An 8,947-nucleotide genomic window follows, 5' to 3' on the forward strand; every position below is an offset into this window, starting at 1 on the left:
GGCCGGTCCCTCGCGCTGTTTGGCGAGAGCCTGGGGGGGGGAGTTCGGGCCTTGAGAAGGCGGCAGCGCCCTGCCCTTGGCTTTCCCTTGCCTGCTGTAAGGGAAATGGCAGCAGCTGTTGTGCTACCCTTGGGCTGCCCGGCAGAAGCGCGATTCCTGCGGCCTTGGCGGAGCTCAGCGAGAAGCTGCACTGAGGCTTTTCATTCTGCTGTGGTTGGAGATGTGGGTTTTCTTTTTTTTCCTCTTTGTCTGCCTTAACCGTGCCTTACATATGGAAGGTCAGATTTGGTTTTTGCCTCGCTCTCTTCAACTCAGTAGTTTCCAAGCTTACAAGCTAAGGGTGACGCACCTGTACCAGCTGAAGCAGCACAGCATCTTGGTCTCTGTCGGTGAGGATGAAGAGGGGATTAACCCCTTGGTAAGTTAAATGACAAAGAGAGGAAAGTGTGTTTGTGTTATGGGTCTTTCTTAAGACAACTGTGGTTACCTCGGCTGACTTTTCTTACCATAAGTATCTTGCTCGTTCTGGGCACTGTTGCATCTGATGCCAGGTCTTGGCCTCCTAATACCTTGCATTTTGTTGGTACCAGATTGTTGTTGTTTGTAGGTTAAAGTCTGGAACCTGGAGAAGCGAGATGGTGGCAATCCTCTTTGCACACGAATTTTTCCAGCGATACCGGGTAACAAGCCTACCGTCGTATCCTGCCTAACTGTCCACGAGAATCTTAATTTCATGGCTATTGGTAAGTAAAACTGAAGTGCAATAGCTTAAGAAAAATATTACAGTCCTTACTTAGATGTAAGATCAATGAATAGCTAGCACAAAAATCAGCATACAACATCCTGCCAGTTTTTCTTCTATCACAGTTTTTATGGTATTCTCACAGAGAGATAGTGTATCTTGTAGTATCGGAGAGCTTAAGAAGATAAATACATAAATTTAGCCTGAGTCTGTATATATTACAGTCATAACTTTTATACTTGACAGGGAAGCACATGTTTTTAGTCTGTGTCATCTTTCCCTGCCAGCCAGGAAGGTTACGCATTTATTGAACTTAGTACTAAATTTAGCTTTTGTTCTAGTGCAGGTACCTGATGTTACAGAGAGTTTTTTCAAGTACATAAACCTTGTTTTGTTTTTGTTTTTTTTTTTAAAAAAAAGCCAATTTCCCTTTTTTGGATTTAATTATGCCTCTGTAGTATTTCTTGCTAAAGTTCTGATAGAGTAAGAGGAGTCATGTTGTGAGATTGCAAGCACTTTCAGTGGGGTGGTCCCTGCACTGAAATGAAGAAGCTTTCCGTAGGTGTGTCGTGGTCTTCCACCCTGGAACAACTTGCAGGACTGGAGCTGTTGGTGACCTGTGAAAACCACACATTTTACTCCTAGGAAATCTCCCTTTAGTCTTTTTACGGTGTGTGGTTTCAAATAAGCAAGTGAATTAAAACAATAGCAGATGAAATTGTTGGATGAGAAAGCTATTCCTAAAACAAAGTACAGAGGGACTCAAACAGAAATAACCTGTGAGTGAAGTTTGTGTAGGAAACAAGTTGAACCTGGCTGAACAGTGGCATCCCATGTGCAGTTGGGTGGCAGCTCTGAACAATAACAGGAGTAATCGGGGGTCGTTTGGCGTGTGCTTCCTCGACACGAGCACCTGCGACGATCCTGTTACTCGATACCTTGCTGGCCAGCAAGTTGCTGTCACTGACTGAAGCTGCCGTAACTTTTGCTGGGTAATATTTCGGGTGTGCCCTATAAGTAACAACTTAGTCTGTCCCCTTCACCAGGTTTTGCAGATGGGAGCGTTGTGCTCACAAAAGGAGACATCACTCGAGACCGGCACAGTAAGACCCAGATCCTCCACGAGGGCAGTTACCCCGTTACTGGCCTCGCTTTTCGTCAGTCTGGCAAAACGACTCATCTGTTTGTGGTGACCACAGAGAACATCCAGGTGGGAAGTTAATTGTTAAAAACGAGAGTCTGAAGTGCAGATTGCATTGGCTTTAGAGTCTAGTTCGGAGCAATCCTCAAAACCTTGCGTTTCCTCTGTAGTCTTATATGCTTTCAGTGAAGGACTATCCTCACCTGGAGCTGGACACTCACGGTTGCGGGCTACGCTGTTCGTCTCTCAGCGACCCCTCCCAGGATCTCCAGTTCATCGTCGCAGGAAACGAATGCGTGTACCTTTATCAACCAGACGAACGTGGCCCCTGCTTTGCCTTTGAGGGACAAAAGCTGATTGTTCACTGGTATCGGGGGTACCTCATCATCGTCTCCAAGGACCGAAAGACTTCTCCAAAGTAGGGCTCCTTGGAACAGACGAGTTATTTTCTCTCTTGCAGCTTCTTGCTTTCTCTTTTTCCTTCTTCGCTGTGAAGCTTCGCTCTCAGGGGCCGATTACAACTTTGTCAGAGGTTCTTGAGATTCATCCAGCACCATATATGGATTAATTCTACTCCTCTGTTGTGAGAGTAGCGCAGTTAAGCGTGCTGAATGAGTGGGATGATTTTTTTTCCAGTCCTGTGAATTTCTCGGTCTAAGACATAGATGGAATTTGTGTATAAATACACAGTGTCTTGCCTCTGGGTCTGCTTAGTTTAATTGCCCAGATGGACCCCATTTATCTCGCTCTCTGAACAGCCCTGGTCTACATAGGTATCAAGTTAATGCTCTCCTTGTTTTCTAAAACTTTCTTCCTTGTTTTCTAAAACTTTCTTCTGCTCTCCAGGTCAGAGTTCGTTGGAAATGAGGCACAGAATTCGGACAAACAAGTCCTGAATATCTACGACTTGTGCAACAAATTCATTGCATACAGCTCGATCTTCGATGATATAGTGGATGTCTTAGCAGAGTGGGGTTCTCTGTACGTACTGACCAGAGATGGGAAGATTCACGTACTGCAGGAGAAAGATACGCAAACCAAACTCGAGGCACGTAAATCTGCTTTGTTATTAGTCTCTGCCTTATGTCTGTAAGATTGTACTGGCTCTGCAAACCAAATGGTTGAACTGTTCAGGTGGGCGAGTTGCATAACAAGTGACCTGATGGCTTTCCAGCATAACCAGTGTTACAAGGCACTTGGTGTTGTGTTAGTCCGAGCCCCTCTATGTGTACGGCACCAAAAAGAGGGAATGATTTGTTTTCCAGGGGTGTTTTGAACTTATTTTACAGGGTGCTATTTCCCCTCATACTGCTCTTACTGTATATTTAACAGATGCTGTTCAGAAAGAACTTATTTGAAATGGCCATTAACCTGGCCAAGAGCCACCACTTGGACAGCGATGGTTTATCCGAGATTTTCCGGCAGTACGGCGATCATCTGTATAACAAGGGGAACCACGATGGAGCCATCCAGCAGTATATCCGGTGAGCAGAGGGGTCTTGCAGAGCCCTAACAGTGTAGTACAGATAGGAGCTATGGAAACCTTGATTTCTGTTTTCTGGGAATCAAAACAAAAGGAGTAAAGCATGACTTGAGGTGAAAATTCTAGCAGTAGAGGGAAACGTGGCGGTGAGATTGAAAGCGTCAGAAAAAGTTGCTTGAAAAATCACTCTGTACACCTTAGGATGAAGTTCTCCTCTTTGATCATATTTTAACATGAGTAATGAAGGCACAGTGGGAGGGAGCGGGGCCCTATGATGTCCTTATAAACAGGGGATCGCTCTAGGTAAGATGGCTAACATGATTTGACCGTGTATGGCAGTCTTCTTGAAAAATGCTCAAACAGCTCAATGTCAGTTTTAAAACGTCTCAGATTTTTTGTAACTTGGAGCAGCCTGTTTGGGGGCTTACTGAAAATTTCATGTTCAGTCTCTTTAAAATGCCAGAAAGTGTTATGTTCGTGTAGAACTGTAACTTTGGAGTCCTGACATCTAGTGAGAGTTGGGTTGTATTTTATTGTTGACTTGCCTGAAGTGTCAGGATAACCGTGGCTACGTTGCTCCGTGTGGGCATGAGTGTTTAAAGCTGACTTTGAGTTATGTGCCTAGAATGAAGGAAAACGTAGCTTTTGTTCTCCTTTTTTTGAGCTTCTCAGTTAGCTGTAGTCAGAGCCAATAGTCCATCTTCTCACTGCCTCCTTTAAAGGAGGATTAACTCCCTGCGTGCTGTCACCACTTGTGGCCTTTGCAGAGGGTTGGTTGTTTCACTGTGCGTGCAGGCGGGTGGCCTTAACCATAAGTGCTTGTAGCTTCTGATGCGTAGCTGAGTGATCCCAAGTGAGTTAGTGCCTGCTGGAATTAATGCTTCTCTGTGCTCTGTTTTCTCCATTGATTTTGACTTATTTGGTATATGGTCTCTTGTCACGTGCCTCTTCCCTCCCAGGACTATAGGGAAGCTGGAACCGTCTTACGTTATTCGGAAATTCCTGGATGCTCAGCGTATCCACAACCTCACTGCTTACCTGCAGACGCTCCACCTGCAGTCCCTGGCCAACGCAGACCATACTACACTTCTGCTGAATTGCTATACCAAACTCAAAGACAGCTCCAAACTGGAGGAGTTCATTAAGGTATTGGGGGAAGGTGAAATTGTGCAAAGTTGTTATGTTATCATAAGAACTACAGAATGGAAGCGGTGACATTGTAAATTGGCTCCCGTGAGGCCGTTGAGAGAGAGAGAAGGATGGATTTGCCCCTCAGCACACCCTTGTCTTTGCTCCTGTATTTCTCAGTTTGGCTGGCTTGCCATCTGAGTACAGAAGTGTGCTGGCTTTTGCCAGCGTGACTGGCAAGCTAACGAGAGGCGGTTAGGCTGCTTCTTTTCTACATGTGCGATCTTTCCCTTGCATGAAAGGTACTAAGTTTTCTCTGTTCTGCCTTTCCTCTTCTTAAATAAATGATTGCTGCCTGTGGACTACTGTGGGAGTGTTGCTGAGGGACCATATTCCTGCTTCTTTCTTGTAGACGAGCGAGAGCGAGGTCCGCTTTGATGTGGAAACAGCAATCAAGGTGCTTCGTCAAGCAGGTTACTACTCCCATGCTGTGTACCTGGCAGAGAAGCACGCGCATCACGAATGGTACCTCAAAATCCAGCTAGAGGACATCAAAGTGAGGAGATTTTATTGCTCCCGTGTTCTTACTGGGGCAAATACCACTTCTCTAACCTCCTCTTTAGTGAGAATACCCTTTAACTGACCTCTTCCCTGCGGCTGACAGGGCTGCTGAGGTGGCAGTAACCACACCTGCTGCCTCTTGTGTGTTGGCTTTCTTCTTCTGGCTTGTGTGGTAGACTAGGGGTGGAGATCAGAGGGGCTTGTTTGTCCTGTTTCCGATTTGGCTTTTTACAGTGCCCTTTAAGAAGAAGGAGAGTCATTAGTGAGAGATTGATCTAAATTGCGCTCTCTCTCCCCTGGCCCACAGCCAGTCCTCCACCCTGAGGAGCAAAGCAAGCAGGAATAGAGAACTAGACGATAACTTGGTGTGCAAGGCATGCTCGCAGCATATCTTCAGTGCTTTCTTCCCTAACCTTAAAGTGGATAGCAGATACCAATGTCGTGTCATTTTTTAAAAATTGATTATTTATTTATTTTTTACTGGCTGCTTCCCCAGAACTACCAAGAGGCTTTGTGCTACATTGGAAAGCTGCCTTTTGATCAGGCAGAGAGCAACATGAAGCGATATGGTAAAATCCTGATGCACCACGTCCCTAACGAGACTACGGAATTGCTGAAGATCCTTTGCACTGATTACCAGCCATCGGGAGAGAGTGAAGGCCCTGGGATGCTGGAAGGGAAAAAGGTATGGTTTGTATTGACTGAGAGTTGTTGCTCTCAAGTAGTAACTTTGCAGCACACCTTGTGGTGCAGGCCTGATGTGTTCCCTATAGTGAGAAGCCCTGTCCTGGTGCACCAGTAAGTCCCAGAGACAAGAGGCCACTTAGGCTATTGCTCAGAACCGATTCCTGGCGTAATTGGCATCCTGTACCGTGCTGTATCTGTCACGTTGCAGGCTCTGGGAATGAGCGCTCTGCACGACAGGGAAGAGAAGCACTGATCTGTCTGTGACTGATCTGGGTGACTTGTTCTGTCTGTGTCACAGGCTAATTCAGAGGAGTTCATTCCAGTCTTTGCAAACAACTCCCGAGAACTGAAGGCTTTTCTGGAGCACATGACAGAGGTGCAGCCTGACTCTCCACAAGGTGTCTATGACACTTTGCTGGAGCTTCGACTCCAGAACTGGGCACATGAACAAGATGAGCAGGTTTGAAAACTTCAGCTTTGTGTTTTGAGAGGGAGGTTTGGTGTCTTTGACTCCTATTTGCATTGCTGCCAACCTGATAACGTGAGGCGACACATATGCTGTGCTGGACAAATGGCACATAAATAGGAAAGCAGCCTGCTAGCTGGGAGAATACTCCTTTCAGTGAGGCTGAGCTTGTTTTGCATCAATCTCATTTAAGAACAGATTGCAGACAATACAACCTCTATGGGCAGATGCCTCTCTCACAACAGTACCTCTGTTTGCTGTCCCAGGACTCTGAGGATGCTGACTGTTTGGGCAAAAGAAATTGTGTCCTGTTTGCTTAAAAGGAATAGGGGGCAAACAGCAAAACTGTCCTTCTCCGAACAAGCTGCAAATTGTTGTCAGATCTTGGTGCAAAATGTTCTCTGTGAGTGCATGTGTGTTGCTCTCCCTGACCTCTGCCCCTTCCTCTGTAGATCAAGGAGAAGCTGCACAGTGAAGCCCTCACCCTCCTGAAGAGTGGAAGGTTCAAAACAGTCTTTGATAAGGCCTTGGTCTTATGTCAGATGCACAATTTCAAGGATGGTGTCCTCTACCTCTATGAGCAGGGCAAACTGTGAGTGTTGCTCTTGTTTGTTGAGTCCTGTCCTCCCCCTTGCCACCGCAGGGATTTCTGAGCCGTAAATAGCCCTGCCTTACAGTGGCAATAACCTTTTCAGTATCTCAAGATGAGAACCGTAGATCATCGCTCAGCTGAAAATATCATGTTAGAGCAGGGCAGTTAAGGCAAGAGTGACTGACGGACCTGTCTTGGCTTCTTTGTTGAATGTCTGGGGGTTGCATGGCTGGGTGAGAACCTGAGGGCCCTGTAACAACTCAAAAGGAGAGATTGTGGCAGCTGATGAGTCTCTTTCTCCTGTAGTTTCCAACAGATCATGCACTACCACATGCAGAATGAGCAGTACAAGAAGGTGATTGAGGTGTGTGAGTTGTATGGAGACCAAGAGGCTTGTCTCTGGGAACAGGCTCTCGGCTACTTTGCACGGAAGGAGGAGGACTGCAAAGAGTATATTGCTGCAGTGCTGAAACACATCGAGAACAAGAATCTTATGCCTCCGCTGCTTGGTAATGATGACATGTGGCATCCACAGAAAAACCCCCAAACCCAGACTAATTTATAGCACACTGTCGATGAGAAATTTGAGAGGAGTACCAACGAGGTTTGAGCCCACCATTTGAAGTAATAACCTGCTCTATAGAGAAAAGTGATGCTAGTCACAGCTCTCTAATTAGAGAAAAGATTTGGCAGGATCAGTGGCAGTGACGTCTATACGTGATTTCTGTTCTCTTGGTGTGGGGAGGCAAAGGACTTCCTGAAACTCTCACTGTGCCTTAGCGGGGAAGTTGAAATGGGATCTAATCCACTAGATCCTTGCTTTGCCTCTTTTGGCCTGAGCTAACCAAGTGTGCTCCCAGTCACCCATTTCTGGAAGAGGGCAAACCGAGGGTCTTTAAATAAGCTCTCTGATACAGTAAGAATGCTGACTGCCTGTAAGGGGCCTTTTACAGGGAAGCAGTCTGCCCAGGTGGGACTAGGGTAGCTGTAGTTTTTTAGCTCGTATTTAAGCTAACGTCTCGGTTGCTCTCAGTTGTACAGACGCTGGCTCACAACTCCACAGCCACCCTGTCTGTGATTAAGGATTACCTCGTCAACAAGCTGCAGAAGCAGAGCCGCCAGATAGAGCAGGATGAGCAGAGAATTCAAAAATACCGAGAAGAAACTACAAGGATCCGCCAGGAGATCGAAGAGCTAAAAGCAAGGTGTGGGACTGTGTGCTGTCTTGTCTTATACAGGAAAGAACTGTTCTTTTCTTCTATTGAGGACAAATATACTTTGTGTTTCTCTCCCTTCTGCTTCCTCCTATCGTCTCAGTCCCAAGATCTTTCAGAAGACGAAGTGTAGCATTTGCACCAGTGCCCTGGAGCTGCCTTCAGTGCACTTCCTGTGCGGTCATTCCTTCCACCAGCATTGCTTTGAAAGCTACTCCGAGAGCGATTCAGAATGTCCTACCTGCATGCCAGAAAATCGCAAAGTGATGGACATGATCCGAGCCCAGGAGCAGAAGAGAGACCTGCACGATCAGTTTCAGCATCAGGTAAGGCAGCATTGCCTGTCTTGCCAAGTTTAAATACATAGGGTTTAGATTCTTTTACAGATCCTCAGAGGCTGGTAGGGAAGAGTAAGGCTGAAAGTATTTTGTAAACAAGGTTACGTTGTCTGCAAAGAATGAGGCAGTAGGAGCTAGGGTGACTGCGGTATGTACGGCAGAGAGTCCTTGATGCTCTCTGAAGATGAGAGAGAGGCTGCTGTCAGCTGACCGCAAAGCGAATCGAGACCTGTCAGTCAGCGTGACAGCTGGTCAACAAGTTGTATAGAAGAAATTGAGGAGAAAGGAGAAAAAAAAACCCCAAAACAAAAACAAAGTTGTGTGAATTGGAATGGGGATTGGATGACGCCGTTGGGGTACACCAGAGATGTTGTGTCTGCATTGTGTTGCCCAAGGATGAAGTGAGGAAGCTGAGAATGGGGTATTAACCAGACCCTGTTAACACGTGTGAGCGGAAACTGGAGTGGCTGAGGCAGTCGCTTCCCTGCTTAAACTCATTGTTCGTTATCTAAGTACAGGGCTCAAATGTAAGACTGAAACAAGAGCTGTAAGGGCCGGTGGCAGAAGGACCTCAGCAGAGGAAGCCGCTAACGAG

At 46.4% G+C, this 8,947-nt stretch overlaps 1 protein-coding gene across 1 annotated transcript; it reads left to right on the forward strand.

The window, feature by feature from the left end:
• Positions 1 to 271: 271 nt before the first annotated feature.
• Positions 272 to 8,340, forward strand: VPS11 (VPS11 core subunit of CORVET and HOPS complexes; the record flags this gene model as incomplete). Its single annotated transcript, XM_010171023.1, has 14 exons — positions 272 to 418; positions 608 to 743; positions 1,789 to 1,952; positions 2,054 to 2,301; positions 2,730 to 2,931; positions 3,216 to 3,367; positions 4,326 to 4,512; positions 4,907 to 5,050; positions 5,552 to 5,740; positions 6,041 to 6,202; positions 6,661 to 6,800; positions 7,107 to 7,309; positions 7,834 to 8,005; positions 8,118 to 8,340. Coding segments are annotated over exons 1-14 (2,469 nt in total), but the record flags the coding sequence as incomplete, so codon positions are not given.
• Between the last annotated feature and the right edge of the window lie 607 nt (positions 8,341 to 8,947).

The sequence above is a fragment of the Antrostomus carolinensis genome, unplaced genomic scaffold, assembly GCF_000700745.2.
Source record: "Antrostomus carolinensis isolate BGI_N321 unplaced genomic scaffold, ASM70074v2 scaffold45786, whole genome shotgun sequence".
NCBI classification, from domain to species: domain Eukaryota; kingdom Metazoa; phylum Chordata; class Aves; order Caprimulgiformes; family Caprimulgidae; genus Antrostomus; species Antrostomus carolinensis.